The sequence below is a fragment of the Lycium barbarum genome, chromosome 2, assembly GCF_019175385.1.
Source record: "Lycium barbarum isolate Lr01 chromosome 2, ASM1917538v2, whole genome shotgun sequence".
Taxonomy (NCBI): domain Eukaryota; kingdom Viridiplantae; phylum Streptophyta; class Magnoliopsida; order Solanales; family Solanaceae; genus Lycium; species Lycium barbarum.
The window spans coordinates 17,500,501-17,522,473 of record NC_083338.1 but is presented as its reverse complement, the minus strand read 5'-3'; the positions used below and the strand labels follow the sequence as shown (position 1 = coordinate 17,522,473).

Below are 21,973 nucleotides of genomic sequence, written 5' to 3'. Positions count from 1 at the left end.
GGGTTAAAAGAACTTGGGTTTTGTGTGGGAAGTAGTTTACATCATATTCAATCACTTTAGAGACGTATTGTTTAGTCTGTTAGTTTTATTTTCAGATAGTTAATCTATCTATAATTTTTTCTTACATATGTTCGATTCAAGCTTGGGGGTATTTCTCAGCAACAATAACAAAGCTTTGGATGATCTCAAAGAAACTTTAGTATTACGATCTTATCATTTAGCTTTCTTTTTCTATCAACGCATTAGAAATGGTTCAAAAATACTTTCCTTTCATCTATTGGATCAAATTTGCCCTTTCTTTCACCTATTGGGTCAAAAATGCCCTTAACGTATTAGAAGTGACTCTAAAATGCCCGCCTTCCACCAATTGGATCAATTTGCTCCTAATATTATTTTCAGGCTTAAAATTATCCCTCATTAACGACACAATTATATGACATTTAATTAAATTTTAATTAAACAGTGCTTTTTATGTAGGGCAAAAAACGTATATGTACATAGTAAGAAAGTATATTTACAAAACATGACGATACTCTTCAGTTTACCAAATATATCAATAGATTTCTTACAAAATCTATACGAATCGGGTAAATTAAAAAGAAGCAAATAAAACACAGTAAGTAAACTTCCCTTATTTTATCCACTTTTCTCTCCCATTCAAAATTAAGAGATATTGTTCCCTGATTTTCAATAGATTTCTTACAAAATCTATACGAATCGGGTAAATTAAAAAGAGGCAAATAAAACACAGTAAGTAAACTTCCCTTATTTTATCCACTTTTCTCTCCCATTCAAAATTAAGAGATATTGTTCCCTGATTTTCTCTAACTTTTGCTCCCTTGTTTTATCCACTTTTCTCTCTCCATTCAAAATAAAGAGATATTATTTGCTAATTTTCTCCAACCGTTGCTCGAAAAGTCCATTCTAATCGGTTCTTCTCTCATTCAGATTTCATACACAATCCGTTTCTCAGTATGAATCAGATTCCATATAAAGTTCGTCATATTTGTGTAAGTGATACATATCGGATTCATACAAAGTTCATACACCAGAAAATAAATATGTATAAATTTTGTATGCAATATGTATAATTGTATAAATTCGTTATAATTTTTATGTACGAATATGTATAAAAGTTGTATGTATATTTTGATTATGATAAAATACATACAAATTGTATAAAATCTGATAAACGTGTGTATAAATTATGAGAAAATATATATATATAATAAATCTGTGATTGATACAAATCAGATTCCATGCAAAGTTTATACACTTGAAAATAAATATGTATAAATCTATATCTATATATTATTAAAAACCAAGAAAAAAAGCACCACATTAAATCAAGTGGTGTTATCAGAAAAAGCCACATGTAACTTATTAACTACTCATTAACTACTCCTATTAACTAATAACTAATTCATCCATGTGGCATAATTAGAAAAGACCACATATGACTTATTACCTAATTACAGTAATAATTAATACATGAGAGGGAAAAAAATTAATTAATAATTAGTAACCGTGTTTGTAAAGTACAGGACATAAAAACTGTTGTAGCATTAGCAGACTTTTCTTATTTGCTTTTAACCAAATCTAGATCTATTAGTAAATTTATTAGGTTAGGTGAACATACTATTCCAATTCAAAATCTAACAATGAAGTCATGAAGATATAGATAGTACCTGTCTAATTCAAAATGTAACAGTAAAATAAGCAAAACAATTAGATAATAATAATATTAAAAGCATCTAGATAATGCCATTCAAATTCAAAATATAACTGCACAAACCACTAATTACTTGGATTTTACATGTCTCAATTTCAATTTCACTGATGTGTCTATAAAAAAGGTAAAGCGAAGCAAGGAACCGTGGACTTTAGCATTCAGAACATATGTAGTGGTAACTTTGATGTTTTATATTTCTGATGTATATCTTAACATAAAAAGATATTTTCTAAAATTTTGGTCATTTGTTAATTAAAACACAAAGATAGGACAAGCATAAGTATGTAATATTGCCAAGCTTCTAAAATCTACTTCTTTTTTAAATGTCTTTTTTTGAAAAGCACATTTGAAAAGTGTACTTTTTGTGAGAAATAGTTTGTGTTTGGCTAATTAATTTAAAAAATACTTTTGAGCACAATTGATGTTTGATCAAACTTTTAAAAAGTGTTTCTAAGTGCATTTTTCTAAAAGTAATTTTAAAAAAGTGCTTCGGGGAAAAAACTACTTTTTGGCTTCTCCAAAACTGTTTCTGCTACTCTCCAAAAACACTTATTTTCTCCCAATGTTTGGCCAAACACCTCACTTTTTAAAAATAAGCAATTTTTGAGAAAAATAAGCTTGGTCAAACAAGCAATTTATCTTACTTTGAAAATTGATAAATCTCATACTCTAAATAAAATCGCATAACTAAAATTATAATAGATAGAGTCAAATGACAACATATTAATATTTAAAATATATTTATTTAAAAATAATTAAAGAATGAAAGAATTTCAAGCAAGAAAATATAATTAAATTTCTCAAATAGGAAATTTTGGTAATTGCTTATTGAACGCAATACGAAACTAACAATTATTATAAATCAATATTTTATGATAAAATAATAAAAGAACTTTGCATGTATCAAATGGTAAAAAACTCAGTAAGATGTCATATTAGAAAAAATAATGTATAAACAGGATATTATTTAATGTAATTATACTTTGATTCAATTTAAAATATAACACAAATAAAAACACTCAAAATTATTATTATTAGCAAATTTAAATAGTAATAGAATTCCAAGAAATAGAATGACAATGTACAAATAAATAAAGTGTAAGAATAAGAGAAATCATATTTTTCTATTAAAAGGGAAATAATGAACAAAAATATGAGTCTAGTTAGTAAAAAGTTATTTGGCAATGAAATGTATCAAATAATAAATATAATGCAATAATAATAAACATTTACATATATGATAGAATAAGACTTAGAGTCTGTTTAGACGGGTAGGAATTCTAACTTATGGTTTTTTATTTATTTTAGCTTAAAACAAGTGCTTAAAAGCATTTTTTTTTTTAATTTTGCTCAAACACTGTAAAAGTGCTTAAAAGTTATTTTAGCTTAAGAGCATTTATAAGTCAATCCAAACAGGCTCTTAAGTATATGTATAAAATATTTGACTGTAAAAATAATTAATATTCTCAGCGCATCGTGCGGGTACGTATACTAGTTTTTGTAACGAGGGGAGATCGAATGAAATAAAACTGTGACATGCCTCCATCTTCATTAATTGGGACCATTAGAAGACTATAATAATCTATCCTGTATGGCCATGCCTCCATTTTTTATTGGATAATTCCAAAAAGAAGGGAGATTTATTATATACCTGCAAAGGGGATATATGAATATTAATAAGGGCAAAAAAACGTATATGTAAATGTTAAAATTGGTGGAGAATTATTCGTCAATGAAGTTGAAACCATTCATATTAGGAGAGAAGATGAATTTTAGGTTTGAAAATGGTGTTTATCAACAGCTGTAGAAGGGGGAGAGAGGGAAAAATCTTTTTGAAAAGAAGAAGAAGATTGACAAATATCCTAAAATTAAGCCCACATTTGAAAATCAGATTCTCTTCCTTAAAAAAGAAGGGAAAATAATATAGACTACCAACTTAAGACTCTTTATCACAAAATATAACGATACTTTTCCTTATTTACGGAACATAACGACAATTTACGAAACATGACGGATTTGGGCTTTAGTACTGTACCACGTTTTGGGCTTTAGTACCGCACCACGATTTTGGGCGATTTTGGGCTTTGGCATTTTATCTTAGCCCAACTGCGAATGCTTCTCTTCCTCCTCTGCAATATTCCCTCTCTACTCTTAACCCACCATCTCATACAATTTTTTTCTCTCTCTCTCTACTGTGTTTGCAATGTACATGTAAAGTGTGTGATTCTCCATTCCATTTTTCCTCTGTTTCGTTCCATTTCACCATTAGTAAAGGTAATCTAGGGTTTACAATTCCTTTAGTTTTGATCATATATTGTTGTGGTACTTTCAATTATATTTTCAATCATATATTGTTGTGTTAGTTTCGAATATCTATTGATGTGTTTCTATCTTCATTTCAATCAATTTCATCTTGTTCAGTCAATTTGGACGGTTTATTTAGGGTTTCTACTTTGTATTTCCAGTTTTTTTGTGTGCGCATGTGTGTGATTCTCCATTCCATTTTCCTCTATTTCGTTCCATTTCATGATTAGTAAAGGTAATCTAGGGTTCACAATTCCTTTAGTTTCGATCATATATTGTTGTGTTAATTTCAATCATATAGTTTCAATCATCTATTGTTGTGTTAGTTTCGAATATATATTGATGTGTTTCTATCTTCATTTCAATCAATTTCATCTTGTTCAGTCAATTTGAACGGTTTATTTAGGGTTTCTACTTCGTATTTTCCAAGTGTTTTGTGTGCGCATCATTCTGTACCAACTTAAATTGTTGTGATTCCAGTCCCTTTTTTTTGTGAAAATGAGTAAAAACAATTCGATAAATTCTCCTATGCGCAAAAGCCCTAGATTTTTGGGGCCCCTAACAAGCCCGAAAGTAGGGTCAATTCCAAACTTCAATTTACTCACTCAAACCCCGGTAAAAAAAGGAGGAAGGGAAAAGCAAGATTATGATGATGAAGGATTGTTTGTTCAAAATGAAGTTAGGACGAAAGTTCTAAACGATCCTTGTAATGTTGGTCCCACTATTGTTGAAATCAAATCAACCCCCCGGAATGATTCCAAAAGGAAGCGAAAAGAAACGTCAACTTGTAAGTCAAAAAAAGTCACTGACGACTCTGATTTCGAAAAAGAAACTGAGCATCCTGAAGCCAAAAAAAGGTAAGGTTGAGAAAGGTGGTGCAGTAAAGAAGAAGAAAGTCGAGAAAGGTGAAACAGTAAAGAAGACGAAAGTCGAGAAAGGTGAAACATCAAAGAGGAAGAAAGTCGAGAAATGTGAAACATCAAAGAGGAAGAACGTTGAGAAAGGTGAAACATCAAAGAGGAAGAAAAACAACCCGACAAAGAAGGTATAAAAAAGCATTTACACTTTAGTCTTTGAATATTTGGTTACTTGCATGTGTATGATTTTTGGTATAAAAAGGGTTTGATTGGTCTTTTTATATGCTTTTTTGAGTTCCGGAGGTGTATGGAATATGTATGTAAAGTGATCTGACTGTATGATTTCTCTTAAACAATTGTGTATAACTTTATTTCTGAATTGGTAGTGTATGAAAAATGTAAGGAAAGTGTTTTGAGTTGGTTTTTCAGTATTGAAAAGAAGTGGCTAATGTCTAATTATTTGTTTTAGATTTAATTAAATTGGTGTATGATAAGTGTCTTTTTGTGGTCTTGCATTGACCGTTGGGCCTCATGATCAGCAATTCCCTTTTTGTGTTCTCTGTTCCTAAGTTATCAATTTATCTAGAGAACAAATACTGAATTCTAGATTTGGTGGTGTATGAAATATGTATGAAAAGTGGGCTGACTGTAAGATTTTTGAGTAACATGTTTAGTTATAAAGTTGTAATGCATTTTTGTGGATATAATGTGTCTAGATATGTCATTGGATTCTTGAGTTTGGTGTATAAAATATGTATGGACTTTGGTATATCTCATATTTAGATGATTTGACTCGCTTTATAGTTATGTATGCTTTCATTTTTGTAACTATCTCTTATTTAATATATTCAGAAACAGACTCATTGGTGTTCTTACACCAACGTGGAAGCCGCACTTGAAGTTGAGGACCGCCTTAACGTCGCGCAATTGAAGCTGTTTAGGGAGTCCCCTTTTGGGTTATTTCTGGATTTGCCAAAGCTGAATGTTCAGCCACAGCTAATTCGATGCCTGATGTATGCCGAGACAGAGCATGATAGGGATGATATGTTTATCATCAATTTGAATGGGAAAGAGCTTCATTTCGGCATTAGAGAGTTTGCCATTGTGACTGGTTTAAAATGTGGCATGGACAACGAATTTGTCTCGGACCCCGATTCCCCCAACAGACTGATGGATATGTACTTTAACGGACTAACCAAAGTGCCGAAAAATGATTTGATTGAGATTTTTCATCACAAAAAAAAAAAGGAAATTGGGGATGCTGATGCTTTTAAGATAGCAGTACTTTATTTTATCAACACATTCTTATTCTCAACTGAGAGTAATAGAGCATTTGTTCCCAAGTTACACTTTGACTTGGTTGAAAGCGGAGAATATATGAATTATCCATGGGGAAATGATTGCTTCAAAGCGTTGTTGTCTTCAATCAGTCACAAGTTGGCGAATGATCCAACCTACTATAGGTTTGAGGGTTTTCCCCTGGCCATTCAAGTATGGTTTTATGAATGCTGCTCGAAGGTAGATCCTACGGTTGCGACCCGTATTGGAAACCACTTCCCTCGTATTTTTAATTGGCGAACAACTTCGCAAAGAGTCTACTTTGCCCATCTGAAGAAAGGGATGTTCAAAAAGTACAACAATCAGGTAACAATAAAAGCTAACTGATTGTCATACATTAATCATACACATTTCATTCATTCTTTTTTTTATACATGCTAACTGGTCAGCTTATACATTTTTTAAAATGTTGGTAGCTGGTTTTTACCAACATTCTCCCAACAGATGAGGAGAAGGTAGCTATCAACTTTATGGAGTTTCCAGAAGAGACAGCGGTCAAAGATGTGTTAGAACCACAGGATCCCACACAGTCGAGTCCCTCTGTACGTGGTTCTGAATTTGATGCGTTGAAGAAGGAAGTTGCAAATGTAAGCATGTGTTTTCACTAATTGCATTCATATTTTTTTTATGAAATAGTTGTATTTGTGGTTAAGACATTCATTAATGTTATTCTACATCTTTCAGGTCCGCAAAGATCTTAAATCATTTGAGAAAAAGGTTGACAAGTTTAATATAATTTTCAAAGTTCATAATTTTATTCTCATTGTAGTATATAGATTAGCTTAGGTTTCTTGTCATATTTTCCTTTTTATCCCAGGTCGGTGAACAGTTTGTTGACATGAAAGACTACATGGACAAGTCAATTATGAATTTACTTAAAGATCTAAAGTCCATGTTTGGCAGGCAAACTGAAACTCCTGAAGCTAAGGTTATTTATCAAAATTTGAGTTAATGTCTTTTGTATTATCCCTTTCTATCTAAATGTGTTTATACATATCTTAATAAACAGATGTCTGGCAGTGTTAAGGATGTTACAAAAGAACCAAAGACAAGCAACAAGAATGATGGACTTCAGCACAACCTATATTTTCATTTTGATGAACCGATAGGTGATTTTGACATTGGTGGGCAGGATGTAAGTGAGCAAATATCCAATCACATTGTAGTAGATGCATCTGCTTTGAAGAATGGGATTAATGCTTCTATTCCAGGTATAGTTTCCTCTATATTTTACACATTTTCAGACCCATGTGAATGTATGCAAAATGTAGAAAAATAAGAAAACTTACGCCTTTATGTGAAACATGAAGTTGGTGAGCAAGTTGGAGATGGTGAAGCATGTGATAAATATATAGTTGACCCAGACGAATTGAAGAGTCATCCTATTGATACTCTGATTTCAGGTAATGAGACCACTCAGTTTTCATTTTTACTATATACATTAAACAAATATACATTTTACATGATAACATCTTAAATGATTTGGTTAAGATTTTGATATGAAATTTAAATGTTCAAATTTTACAGAACATAATCTAGATGATGTGGTTGCTGGCATTGATAAGTTGGGTGCTTTGGGCAATTCTGCCACTAAGACCCCTACCCTTGATGATTTTGAAATGCCTCCATTTACCGAGTCTCAAATAGTAGCGATTGAAACCAAAGGTGGTGACATCGTTACACCTGAACAACAAGCAAGAAATAGAAATCCTGGACCGTATGGTAAATCACCATACACTGATTTTAGTTCAGGCGGCAGCAGCACAATCAATTCTCCTACATACTTTCACATTAAACACCCATTCACAAATTGCATTGGCTTTGATGTTGACAATGATCTGATCACCGAATTTAAGGATTGGGTGAAATCGAAAATGTCTACAAGACATGGGAGGTCTGTATTGAACACATCAGCTATTTTGCAGAGAATTATTTATTTAACACATGTTATTCTACAATTTTAAAACATCTGTTATTTTGCAGGGAATCAGTGTTCTCTAAAAAGGCCAATAAGATTGTGAATCCTTTTAATATGGGAGTTGATACAATCGACAAAATGGAGTGGTTCCACACTATACTGACTACTGGAAAGTGTTGGCAAGACTCGGTACATTGTCTTGAACCTATAAATTGTCTGACTATGATTTTTGACTTCCACAGTGTATGAAATATGTATTGAAACTAGTCTGAATATATTCTTCTTTAGGTCATTCATGTGTATATTTTGTTGGTCCTACGAGCTTTGTATTGTGGTTCGTCTCTTATGTGTGGGCTGACACTGTTTGAATAATTTAAAAATGTGATTCGGGTCTTATAGTTGATTGCTCTTTGTTAAAGATTGGTTTCTTCTTATTATGTGTCTTGTGTATGTGTATGGAATGTGGTTTTGTCTTTTATGTCGTCTAAGACAGTAGACAGACATATGTATGGAATGTGTATGTAATATGTATGGAATGTGGTTTTTCTTTTATGTCGTCTAAGACAGTAGACAGACATATGTATGGAATGTGTATGAAATGTGGTATCCTAAAATTTGATTCATAGTTTAATTGACTTGTTTTCAGCAAGTTGATGTGATTATGTATTACCTGAGGAAAAAGGCCAAGTATGGGCCAAATAATCCAGTCAGATACGTAACGACTGATGTTTTTTTCAAGTCGTGGGTTGAGTTAATTTACAATCAGTTCAAGGATAACCATAATGATCATAGTCTGATCACTCCAGAACATGATGTCGCGCAAGTTATCCGTGGGTATAAGTTGCTTGCAAATATCGCTTGGGATAAAGTCGACTATGTGCTCATACCGATTAATGTAGGCCAGAAACATCATTGGGTGCTGGCTGTTTTATCTATATAAAGCAGGTGTCTTTATGTCTATGATTCACTCCCGGGAGGTGCAGCGCACACTCGTGCGGTTAGAGAAATTGTTCAAAAACTGGCAAAAATGATACCACTCTTCTTTAACAGTACTGGATTTTATGGCAAAAGGGATGACGTAGACTGGAAGAATAACATAGAATACATTGAGAAGGGTGTTTCTGATCCTTTGGATTATGTCTTCGTGGAGAATTTGCCAGAACAAGATCCGGAATCAAAGTACGTATATTTATTCTATGAAATATGGTCTTTTGCAATTTTTAACATCTGTTGATAGTTTTCATACATAAAAAATTCTTTTCTCATACATTCCATTATCATTTTCTTTTCAGTGATTGTGGAGTCTATGTATGTGCATTTGCTGAATATATCAGCCAAGGCATCTTGGAAATCCCAAAGGACGAGTTCGATCATCATCTTCACCGTAGTAGGTATGGTGCCCTACTGTGGGATTATGCAAGGCAAAAGCAGGATGCTGGAGCTATTAGTGAGTGTGAAGCCACTGGATTGGTTACCGGTAAATTAGGTGGGCCAAGAATTCGCAAGGAACCTGTCCCCCAGTGGGAAAAATTACCGAGACCTAAACGAAAAGTGAAAAATTAGTTTTTAGAGTTACTAGTTTGTAGCGTTTGATGTAAAAACATAGTTTGTTGGTGACTGGGTATGATACATTTTGTCGGGATCTATCTTAAGTTTTTGCTTGTTGTGTTATGCAAATATTGTAACTCAACTTACTATGAATCTTTCAGTGGTTATGATACATTTTGTTGGGATCCATCTTAAGTTTTTGCCTGTTTTGTTATGCAAATATTGTAACTCATCTTGCTATGAATCTTTGAGTTTATTAATCATATTTGATACGTCTTTCATACAATTTGGTTTGAGAGGCGTTTTGAATCGTGTAGCTGCTCTTGCTTCAGGTTCTGCAGATTGTAAGAAATGCCAAATTGAAAATAATGCAATGTGAGCTCTGACATATTTAGGTGTCAAGCTTTGCGTGGGATCTCACAGCAAGACACCTTGTCTAAAAGTTATTTTACTTTAACTTATATAGACAGTAGTTTGACTAAAAGAAACCTGATGCATGACCACCCAACCAAAACAGATTATTTGGTTTAAATGATTAGAAGGAAAGAAAAGCAAGAAAACCAGAGTGCAGTTTATCCTAAATCAGAACAGCCCAAAACCTTCACCAGAACTGCCTGCATCTATTATAGATAAATGCGAAGGAACAACTTGAAATAAAAAAGAAGACATAAAACACTAACCTGACCCTACCCTCCCGTCCAACAGTATACTAAAATGCAGAAGCAATTATGGGAACAGAGAAAGTAGTACATTAGGCTCCTCCTCTTTTCCTTGCATCATAAGGTCACTAAAAAGGAATCAAAAGGTCCCAATCATATTCTGCTAAAGGAACAGCAGCATATTCATGGGTCCAACAAAGGTATAAAAGCAGCCAGAAGGCAAAACACAAAAGGCCTTCCTGTGGTAAAACCCAATTCTATCAACATGAATACAAGGTAAAGCAACTTACCTGATTGGTGCTTATTAGATACAAGTGAAAGCCAGTGAGTCCACCAACAAACCACAGGTAATGTGAGCTCTGACATATTTACCACAATACATCAGCCTGTTAAATACATTATTCATACAGTAACCATACATATTGCAGACAAACTATAAGATTTTATTATAGCCAACCAAAACCAAACACGTAATGTTGATAACCAAATTCATATCAACTTTTCAACATTATTATTATTAAAATTGTACTCAGTTTCTACTGTTACTAAAAAAAAAAAAAAACAGAGTCAGTTTCTACTGTTACTAAAAAAGAAAAAAAACAGAGTTTCTACTGTCATTAAAAAAAATATCACCGCCATAACATTGTCGACTATTTAATTTCCCTTTGGAATATTGCTACAGGTCTTCTTATTGTGGCCTTCTGTACCACATCTGCTGCATGTTACTGTTGATTTCTTAAATTTCCCCTCGTGGAATGGTTTCATTCGTTTGGTAGCTGGTCTTCCTGGTGGTCTTTTACCATCTGGTGGCAACACAATCTCTTCCTTTACATGCCTCGGTATATCCCATGTACTTTCACATGGAAGAGGCACAACTGGTATTGCATATGTATCTAGGAAATTCTTATTGCTGTAGTAGGTAGAGGTATATTCCGCTCCATGTTGGTGCCTATACACTATAGCAGCCATAGCATGCCCGCAAGGTATCTCATCCAGTTGAAATCTTCCACAAGTACACGTCTTAGCTCGAAGACACACTGTGAACCTCCTAACACCATCAATCACTGTATGTAGAAATTCAGTGGAAGCTCGTACCTGCAATCAAAATTATATTTGTACAAGTAATTCAGTAATTATACACTAAACATACAACATATATACACATATTATAGAGTTTTCATACATATGACAGAAAAAAAAAAAGGATATAAGTTAACAGATGGATTATCTTACAGTCATACGGTGTGATAATACCCCATTCTTGTTGATAATTTCTTGATACTTTTTAGTAAGATCTGTGAATGTATTCTTTGCTTCTTCATTATGCGTCGCATTCCATCTTTCAACCAATTCCCTCATGAAATCCAATAATTTTGCCACCGGCAATTCCCTAGCATTCACTGTAGCATTGTTTATAGATTCAGCTATGTTTGAAGTCTGTGTCCATGTTCTTTTTACTGTTGCATGTATCCGTGTCCATTTATGATAACCAATCTCAAACAAGTATCTCCTCAGCTTCCTATCTATTTTGGTCACCCTTCCCATGCATTCGTTAAACTCTTGGAGGGTGTATGCCTTAGCCATTGCATAGTATAATTTCCTCATCTGCTCTTTGTTTCTGTGGCATTGCTTAATTAAATTGTTCCACAAATGCCAAATACAGGCATAATGAGGCAGCCCAGGGTACACTGCTGCACTCGCATTCCATATACTTTCATGCCTGTCCGACACAAAGCACATGTTCTCCCTCTCACCAAAAGCATCCCTGAACCGCTCAAAGAACCATGTCCAAGATGCATCATTTTCGGAATCAACTATACCATATGCAAGCGGCAGTATACTACCTGCTTCCATACACAAATAATACAATCAGTTATAAACTTTTTTAAAAAAAAAAAGATAAAAAACAAACCTCCTGGATCCAATGTACAAGCAATTAGCATAGTCCCCTTGTAAGTTGATTTAAGATGGGTTCCATCAACCACCACTATAGGTCTGCAATACTCCCATCCTCTAATACAAGCTTCCAGTGCTACAAAGGTATACAAGAAACGGTCTTCCTCTGTTTTTTCCAATCTTACAACCGATCCCGGATATGTCTTCTGTAAAATGTATAAGTAGGCTGGAATTTTACTGTACGAGTCGGTGGGATCCCCTCGTAACATAATCATTGCCTTTTGCTTCGCTCTATAAGCTTGCATGTAGGTCAATGTTACACCATGTTGTTTCCTCATGTCCCTAGATATATCCTTGGGTGTGTATATTGTTTTTGGATCTTCATACTTATCCATTATAATAATGCTGACGACATTGGAAGTTGCTTGACGTTGTTCATAAATTCTATCCTTTAACAAGCATGTGTGCACATCACAGAAATTCCTAATCTTGAAAAGCCTTGACTCATTTAGACTTGAGGCCTTGAAACACCATGAACAATTGTCACCAGGGCATACGAGATGATAGCTATTGATGAAGAAGTACACATCAGAAACATTGAAAAATATACATTTTTATACATACATCATACAATATTCATACACCCACCTATATTATATATGTGATTTAAATACATACATGCTTCATACATTTTTTATTTATCTACAATAAACAATAATATTTGTTCGTACCTTTTTGTACCAGACCTTTTCACCCGAAATTGAAACTGCTTCATAAAGGCATATTGCCTCATAACCGCATTGAGTGTTTCTTTATCCTTGTAAATCTGTTTTTCCACAACAAATTCATGTCGAGGGTCGCTTATTATTTCAGTTTCACAACTATCCAACAACTCAATATGTTCACTTGAAGCCATATCAATCTGTTCAATAATATTTCCCATGTATGAAGATTGAATTTCTCGACCCCTGTTTATTGAACTGGAACTACTTTCACCATCATGATGGAATTCAATTCCCTCCATTTCACTATCCTCCAATGTGATACATAAAGGAAACCTACTGAAGAAATCTTTGTACTCTTTTTTTTTATCTAAATATATCCAAACACCCATGTCGTTGTGTATGATCATTGGTGGGCATCGGTCACTAGCAATGTATTTAATCATTATGGTTTGGACTGTGGTATCTATCCCCAGTTGAGCAGCAATTGTAGAAATCAATCCATTATAGTTCGAATTTGAATCGTACTGGATTCCTTCAATTTTGAATTCTACATATCGACCTGTTACACGAAGTTCATACAACTTTAAACCAAAATTCATACATACTAAAATAGACAATTTTTTTTGAACCAAATCAGTTCCACACTACAGACTCTACCTAGTATACAGAGTTCATACAACTTTCAACCAAAATCCATACATACTCCAATAGACAAATTTTTCCTGAACAAAATCATTTCCACACTACAGATTCTACCTAGTATACGGAGTTCATACAACTTTCAACCAAAATTCATACATACTCCAATAGACAAATTTTTCCTGAACAAAAACGATATATTACTACAGAATCTACTTATTATATGAAGTTCATACAACTTTTCATACAAATTCTTTCATGCACGAGATTACATGCTTTTAATTGCCTTCAAAACATAATGTATTTGGAGTTCAAATATATTCACCTGATGCGTCCCATCTTCCACTGTGTTGTATCATTATTGACTGCATTGTGCTATCCGCCATTGTTACACTAATAAAGCTTTGATCCGTACGATTTTGAATGGTTCTTCTGAAATTTCAATCGCGTATAATTGATAATTTGTTTAGGTAATTGATGCATCAATCGACTTCTATTAAATCAGATTGTATTCTTCCACAAAATATCAACAACAAAAAAAGGAAAATACCTGCTCCTTTTTTTGTTTTGGAACTCGAAATTTGTATTACTTCTGATACTTCAATGGTTTTTGATTGAGGAATTGATTGTTTATCAACGTTGCAGTTGTTTCTTCAATCACATTCGAATCCTCAATGAAAACTGAAGAGATAGGGCGAAAACATTGAGCGAAATTGGGGGAGAAAAATCGAGGGAGATATTATGGGAAGAGTAGGAAGCAACGGTATTTGCGTGCATGATTCCGTGGGGTTGGCCTCTAATTGGGTTTTGTATAGGTTTGTAAGTATTGTACTGTTATATCTTGTAAACTGAAAACTGTCGTCGCGTTTTGTAAATATTTACTTTAAAGATGTATATATATGTACTTTGCCCAAAAAAGAACCCAAAATTGTGGATATCCTATTAAGCCCAAATCTGGTATACTTTATAATTTTGTTAGTATGTTTTATAAATAAGGAAAAATATCCTTATGTTTTGTAATAGAGTCTTAAGTAGGATTATTAGGTCATTTTCCCTTTTATTTATTGGTCCACATAAAATATTGACCCGACCCATTCATGACCCAGCCCACACGAAACCCAATTTAAATTAACACAGCTAAGCGATAAAATACTTTTAACCCAATTTGTGCACTTAAAATAACGCATTTTGAGCCACTTCTAATATGTTATAGCCTGTTTGGATGGGCTTATGCATATAAGTTGTTTGTAGCTTATAAGCTAAAAACAAATAAGTTGGGGTAGTCTAACTTATTTTTTTTGGCTTATAAGCTGTTTTCAGTTTATAAGTTGCTTTAGATAAGCTAAGTCAAATGAGCCCAATTATTTTTTTGAGTTTATTTTAAGCACAAAATGACTTTAAGCTGGCCAGCCAAACACTCAAAAAAGCTGAAAACAGCTTATAAGCCAATCCAAACGGGCTCTTAAACGCATTTTGAACCCCAACAGGTGGAAGGAAGGGCAAATTTGATCTAATAGGTGGAAGGGGGCATTTTTAAACTATTTCTAATACGTTGAGAGCATTTTTGGTCCTTTTCTATTAATTAACTATAGTAGTTAGAGACATTGACAGAAAATACAATAAAGCATTCGAGGCAAAGATGAAAATTACAATAAGATAGTTGAGGACTTTCGTGGGGCAAGATTTCTTTTTTTTATTGAGCTATATAAATACGATCAATATTCATCATTTTCATAACTTAGCACAGTGTTCAACAATATTCATGCAACTTTTTAAATGCATACTTATTGATATAAGTACACACGTAAAGCATGCGCCCAAAAACTAGTATTTGAAATAAAAAACAAGAAAGGGCGGAGCAAATTTTAAGTTATGAATTCACGTGAATCAAGTAACTTTTGTCTAGATGTAGTGTATGTACTACGAAATCAATTATTAATATTTGACGATGAACTCAATTATTATTATATATTAACTTGAGATCGTTGTAGAAACACACAAACTTCATATCTTGAATCTGTATGTGCCTATACAAATCTTTTTCTTCTGTGGTGCTCTATCTTTACAGAATTTGCATGAATTGTAAGACATTATAGGTCTTTCGTGACAACTTTCTTTCAAGTAATTTTATGCATTATTTTTCATCTAAAAATTTCATTTCATTAGCTATCGGTCAATTCAAAATTTCAAACCACAATCCACGAATCCGAATCAAGTTGCATTACCTATATTATCACTTAATCAAGTCTTTCATTTGTTACTTAGTTAGAATCAAGTCACATTATAGTAAAATGACTTACTTATCCTTTTTGATTTTGAACGAGTGTTGTTAAACACTTATATTTTTCGAATTGATTTTTTTTATTTTTGTTCAACTTTTGATTATCTTTTTATTTTAAAGTTTTATATATTTGGTTCAATATGAATATTTTTATTATTTATAATAGTGTTATTTGAGTAAACCGTAACTTGTTCCTCTCGCAACATAAGTATCAAATATATTTTCTCCATCAATAATTAAACAGAAGGAAAACATTAACTAATATCTTTTTACCTTCACAGAAATTTGAATTCTAATCTGTCCCTTTGGCGTCATCTGATAAAATTGGAACGATACAGAGAAGATTAGCATGATCCTTGCGCAAGGATGACATGCACAAATCGAGAAATGATTCAAAGTTTTTCAATTAAAAAAAAAATTAAATTTTAATCTCCAAGCTACACATAATTTATCTTCTTTCCATTTGTTTTTCCTCCTCGATCTTTTTTTCTAGTTTTGTCTATTCACGAATATGCTCACTTGAATTCTACAATATTATTTTTAAAATTCAGTGATTATTATATATTACAAAGATTAAATGAGAACCAATTGATACTAATTTTAAACAGATACTTTTGCACAATAAATTTCAAATATTTTCAAAACCAATTCTACCAAACCCGACCCGATACCCATATCCTAACACCACCCTAACCATAAATATCAGCCTCCACTTCACTTTATCATCCTCTCTCTATCCCCACCGAAACCCTAGCCCCCAAATCAGAAACCCCTAATTTGCACTCTCTCTCTCTAATAGTATTTTCACCATGGCGAAAAAGCGAAAAACCAGAGCTTCAGAATCAACACAATCAGTTGAAGACATTAAACAAGAACCCGATGTTGTTGAAGAACCCGAACCCGAGGCCGCACATGAAGAAGAAGTAGAATACGAAGAAGAAGAAGAAGAGACAGTACAAGAAGAAGACGAAGAAGAACCAGATCCCGAAGATGAAGATAACGATGATGAAGAAGAAGAAACACCTGGATCTGGAAACGACGCCGTTAAGTCTGTTAACGACCAACAACAACTTAACGGTGGCGATGAGGTTAAAAAGGTATTATCCTTATCCTTTTAGGGATTATTACACTTTTGGTCCCTAATTTATTAGTAAATTATGTTTTTGGTCCCTATCTTTTTACTCCGTCCCAATTTACATTATATAGTTTGACTGGGCACTAACTTTTGAATCTCGTGTCTAAACAAGTCAAAGATTTTTGTGTTGTTACGTGTAAAATGTAAAGTTTAAAGTAAAATTGTTGCCAAATGAGTAAAGGTATCATTCTTTTTGGGACATACTAAAAAGCAAAGTGTATGTTATAGTTGACTATTTTCTTGTAACTGTATTACCATTAAATATGAGCTAGTACAAATTTAACATAATTAAGTGGTTGAATGATTAATAATTATACTAGAGTTTGAGTATGGACAAGCGAAGGGATCAAAAGTGCACAATTCAGCTAATTGAAGGTTTAATGTGGTTAGTAAGATATCATGGGGGTAAATTACCAAATAACTGAGGGACCATTAACCCTAACCTTTATTTAGAATCTTAGTCTATTATTTTTTCTTTTGGGTAAATTACAATTGGAGAGAAAATATTTACATGCATTAGCCATATTTTGAGTTTGTTACCCGGTTTAGCCCATATTTGTGTATAAACACCTTTTATACTGGGTTGCTACAATATGTGTAATGCTTTCCTCCCAGGTATAATGTTGTATTATATTGTATAAACTCAACATATGGCTACTTGGTGTGGTTTTTTTTTTATGTTGGGCTGTACGTTTTTAAAAAGTTCCCCTTTTTGGGAGAATTTTGATAATTGTTATAATTAATTGTTTGTTGGACCCACCAGGAAGGGGATGAAGAGGATTTGGAAGATGAGCCACTTGAGAAGCTTCTAGAACCTTTCACAAAGGATCAACTTACAGCTCTTATCAAAGAAGCTTTAGCTAAATACCCTGATTTCAAAGAAAATATTCAAAAATTGGCTGATAAAGATCCGGCACACAGGAAAATCTTTGTGCACGGCTTAGGTTGGGATACCACGGCCGAAACCTTGACTAGTGTGTTTGGAAAGTATGGGGAAATTGAGGATTGTAAAGCAGTTACTGATAAGGTTTCGGGTAAATCAAAAGGTTATGGCTTTATATTGTTTAAACATCGAAGTGGTGCTAGGAAAGCTTTGATTGAACCACAGAAGAAAATTGGTACAAGAATGACTTCTTGCCAGCTGGCATCTGCCGGGCCTGTCCCGGCCCCGCCACCTACTGCTGCAGCTCCATCGGTTTCGGAGTATACACAAAGGAAGATTTTTGTTAGCAATGTGGCTGCTGATCTTGATCCTCAAAAGTTGTTGGAGTTTTTCTCAAAGTTTGGTGAAGTTGAGGAAGGTCCACTTGGATTGGATAAGCAAACTGGGAAGCCTAAGGGGTTCTGTTTGTTCGTTTATAAGAGTGTTGAGAGTGCAAGAAAGGCATTAGAGGAGCCACATAAGAGCTTTGAAGGGCATACACTTCATTGTCAGAAGGCGGTTGATGGGCCAAAGCATAACAAGAATTACTATCAGCAGCACCAGCCGCAGTCACAACAGCATTACCCTCAGCATCATCATCAACAACAGTATTATCAGCATCCTGCCAAGAAGGGGAAATATTCAGGTACTGGAGAACTGTACTTTTGTGTAGGTTTTCTATATTTTGAATATCACTTGTATACCACACTGGATATGTTGTTGTTGAATATCACTTGTATACTCCACTGGGTATGTTGTTTAATATCATTGATTTTCTCATAAAATTGATTAATTGTTATTTTATCCAAAAAAATTCAGGTGGCAGTGGCAGTGCAGGAGGATCAACTGGGCATTTGATGGCGCCATCAGGGCCTGCACCTGTGGGATACAATCCTGCTGTTGCAGCTGTGACCCCAGCTCTTGGGCAGGCACTGACGGCCCTGTTAGCTACCCAAGGAGCTAATTTGGGGATTGGGAATTTGCTTGGAGGTCTTGGTGGGCCAGTGAATCCTCAGGGTGTGCCACCGGCGATGAACAATGCAACAGGATATGGTGCCCAGGGTGCTGTTGGTGGCTATGGAGCTCAGCCAGGGATGCAGTACCAAAACCCACAGATGCAGGGTGGTGCTAGACCACAAGGTGGTGGTGCACCTTACTCAGGCTATGGAGGTCACTAGGAAAACTTAAGGTGTGATTTCTTTCTCGCGCGTTGTGTGTTGCTTTTTATCGCTTACATAGTTCACATGATATTTCTTACTACGATCTTGACTGGTTCCTGTGATTAATGATTGATTTCTTTGCATGCATCTACACTAAGGGATTGTAGCATGTTCTAGGTTATGTCATATCCAACTTAAATGTAATGCACCCTCGGTGGTTTAAAAGGCTGGGGGTACCTGTAAGCAATGTGTGTAAAGCATACTTGAGTAAATATCCAACCAGCTAGACATTTACTTAATTTGCAAGGGAGACTAGAAATACATTCAAATCTGAGAATCTAGTTGGCGTAGAAAATACTTTCAAATCCGATAATCTAGGAAAAATATGTTGTCTTACTCCATGGAGGCCTAGTCTAACTCCTCTTTTGGAGGAAGTCTTTGATGAGATGTTATTCATGTGAAGCTTGGCTATAGTAATTAGTAGCCTAGTGCTGATTGTTATTTTTCGACAATTTTGTACTACTGAAAGAGAGATCTTAATAGGGTAACCTCAAATTGTCTTTATCGAAAATAGAAGATTTTTGTAAAAGAGATTAACTTCGAATTGCATAAAAATGTTTATGGTTTGTTTTCTCTTTTTTCCCATACTGTTGTCTTGGACACAGGTATCAGTAGTGCAATGGTTGTACTTCCAAGGAAGGTAAAATTTATTTATTCGTTGCTTAGTTCATAAGTTTTGCAGCTCATATTCATTGGGTTTGTTTGTTTATGTTTACCATATATTTTTGTGTTAAATTTCTGTCTTACATAAAAGCAATATCTTTGAACTTCTCTTTCAGATTTCCGAAAGTATTACTTTTTAACTGCGTTTCAGGGTGTTTTCTGCTAAAAATATTTTTCTACTTAGGTTTTTATGTTTTACCTATTCTATGTGCAGATTCCTTCATAAATGCATCAAACTTTTAGTTTTGGACTGGTGATTCTTCTGAAGTTCTGGGCACTCTCCAAATGAAGTCTTTTACTATCAAAAGTTTCCTTTTGTTTAAAGACCATAATCTTCAATGTGTATTTTTCTTTTATTCAAGTACTTATATTCTGGCGAATGTTTTTAAACACTATGTAGTATTTTGCACTAAACTTTCCTCTCTTAAAAGGATTGAGAAGGTAGGGGTATCCTACCCATGTCTCACTGGTATTTTAGATATTTAGCAATGTCTTTCCAACTTCAAACATCTTATTTTCTGAATGGTTTCTTCTACTGCTCCACAAAACACTGGAATGTCTCAAGAAGCAACTTTTGCTTTTCTCTCGGTTCAAATATATAACATAATGAGCACATCGAATGGTCAGCTAATTTGTTGCAAGGATTATCATGTAGCTGTTGCAGGTAGATGGTGATGTTCATGGCATTTCATTGCAGGTGTCTTCTGTTTTCCTCCAATTTTTCTTCGTTGACGCTTGTTATGCTTGTGGCTTAAGAGTGCACTTTATATATAGATTGATCGCTGATTTGATCTCCACACTGCAACCACTTGATTTTTTATACAGATATTTGGTAGAAGATTTGATTCACAGTGGATTTTTGGCTTGTTTTTAACTTAAAATAAAATGGTGGTTGGAGAAATTGGTTTATCAACAGCTGAACAAAATGACTCGAGAGTTTTCTTTCCTTTCTTTCTTTTTGGTCGGATGGGGGCTGGTTGCCAAAGTTTCTGTTGATTTTAAATCTAAAAATACCCATCTTTTGGAGGGGAGGAGGGAGTGTTTTTATCCTTGATCTCTTTAACATTTTCTTGTAACATTCATGAAGTGGGTGGAATCCAAACAAGGGTATGATGCAAGAAACACTCCTTGTAGCTCTGATGTTTTGCATCCGGGGGCTGATCTGGTTCTCCTGTCACTTGAAGTAGAAGTCTGGTCAAGATGGATGCCCGGTCAGATATGCAGTATTTTAGTATTGTTTCTACTCTGAGGACTTTGTGTTGTATTGATATTTTATAGAATGATGGCAAAATGCATATAGGACATGACATTTTTGGCATGAGGTGGTGATAACTTCCAGTTCTGTCATGGAGAAGCCTTCTCCCAATTCTAAACCAGCATGACGATTTGGTTGAGTAGAATTCTGTTTGCTTCGTACTCATCAAAGTTGGGGAAAGAACGAAGTAAATGTTCTTGTCCTGAGGAAAATGGATGTATAAGAAATCAACTATGAAAAGTGGGATGAGCTAGGCTTTGCTTCTCTTGATCTCTAATCACCTTCTAACATGGAAGTTTGTCACTGTAGTTTTGAGTTTCTAGGTTTGAATCACATTTACTAGCATTGAAATATTGTTAGAATTGGGGCAAGGGAAGGCAGGTTAATAGCTCTAACATCTTCTGTGCTCTAGTTATGAGTTTCTTCATTTGGATCGTTTAGCATTGCGATATTATATGGTCGTCAACCAAGATTTTTCTTTGGGTATTTGGTTGGATGTGGGACAAGGTGATAGTAAAACAAGGTTGGATGAGTAGCACATGAACAAGCTGACAACAATGTTCATATGTTTGTTGAAGCTCGCAAAATGAATTAACAGTAGGGATATTCATAATTTCCTTTTTGAAAAGTTAAATACTTTTTGGTGAAATATATTTTTGAAAAATACTAACCAAACACAAACGAATTTCATCGACTAGTATATTTTATTCTCTCATCAGTGGATTTCTTGGGTAGGAACTTGGCGGTGTTTGTTTTTACGTTTTAAAACTAGGAGTTTGGCAACTTATTTCTTAAACTTTTGTTTGAATTTTTTGATTGAGATTCTGGCCAAAACAAGACCTCAAACAAAGATTTATAGACTTGGTTCTTTTGAGTTCAGT

General features: G+C 34.1%; 4 protein-coding genes and 1 non-coding gene across 9 annotated transcripts; 4 read left to right on the top strand and 1 right to left on the bottom strand.

Moving 5' to 3' along the window:
• The first annotated feature begins 6,651 nt into the window (after positions 1 to 6,651).
• On the top strand, positions 6,652 to 8,237 carry LOC132629369 (uncharacterized). The gene is made up of 6 exons (XM_060345039.1): positions 6,652 to 6,818; positions 6,916 to 6,948; positions 7,049 to 7,159; positions 7,241 to 7,442; positions 7,542 to 7,634; positions 7,759 to 8,237. The coding sequence occupies exons 1-6, from the start codon at positions 6,702 to 6,704 to the stop codon at positions 8,193 to 8,195; spliced, it is 993 nt and encodes a 330-aa protein (XP_060201022.1). The 5' UTR covers positions 6,652 to 6,701; the 3' UTR covers positions 8,196 to 8,237.
• A 662-nt stretch (positions 8,238 to 8,899) lies between these two features.
• Positions 8,900 to 9,785, top strand: LOC132629368 (uncharacterized). Its single transcript, XM_060345038.1, has 2 exons — positions 8,900 to 9,328; positions 9,442 to 9,785. Exons 1-2 carry the CDS (start codon positions 9,177 to 9,179, stop codon positions 9,710 to 9,712), a joined length of 423 nt encoding a protein of 140 aa, XP_060201021.1. The 5' UTR covers positions 8,900 to 9,176; the 3' UTR covers positions 9,713 to 9,785.
• Positions 9,786 to 10,484: 699 nt separating this feature from the next.
• On the bottom strand, positions 10,485 to 14,002 carry LOC132628415 (uncharacterized). The gene is made up of 7 exons (XM_060344198.1): positions 13,942 to 14,002; positions 12,984 to 13,536; positions 12,269 to 12,819; positions 11,611 to 12,200; positions 11,083 to 11,451; positions 10,647 to 10,715; positions 10,485 to 10,595 (listed from the first exon to the last, which is right to left on the bottom strand). Exons 1-7 carry the CDS (start codon positions 14,000 to 14,002, stop codon positions 10,485 to 10,487), a joined length of 2,304 nt encoding a protein of 767 aa, XP_060200181.1.
• Positions 14,003 to 16,196: 2,194 nt separating this feature from the next.
• LOC132629497 (U6 spliceosomal RNA) lies at positions 16,197 to 16,299 on the top strand. Its single transcript, XR_009578272.1, has one exon. It is a non-coding gene; the product is annotated as a U6 spliceosomal RNA (small nuclear RNA).
• A 312-nt stretch (positions 16,300 to 16,611) lies between these two features.
• On the top strand, positions 16,612 to 21,519 carry LOC132626273 (UBP1-associated protein 2A-like). 5 transcript variants are annotated; one of them, XM_060341085.1, is made up of 5 exons: positions 16,612 to 16,994; positions 17,796 to 18,600; positions 18,774 to 19,143; positions 19,780 to 19,814; positions 20,925 to 21,519. In XM_060341085.1, exons 1-3 carry the CDS (start codon positions 16,707 to 16,709, stop codon positions 19,130 to 19,132), a joined length of 1,452 nt encoding a protein of 483 aa, XP_060197068.1. In that variant the 5' UTR covers positions 16,612 to 16,706; the 3' UTR covers positions 19,133 to 19,143; positions 19,780 to 19,814; positions 20,925 to 21,519. The 5 variants fall into 5 exon arrangements, with proteins under 5 accessions (XP_060197068.1, XP_060197067.1, XP_060197066.1 ...); XM_060341084.1 differs by lacking the exon at positions 20,925 to 21,519 and adding an exon at positions 20,535 to 20,686; XM_060341083.1 differs by lacking the exon at positions 19,780 to 19,814.
• Positions 21,520 to 21,973: the final 454 nt, after the last annotated feature.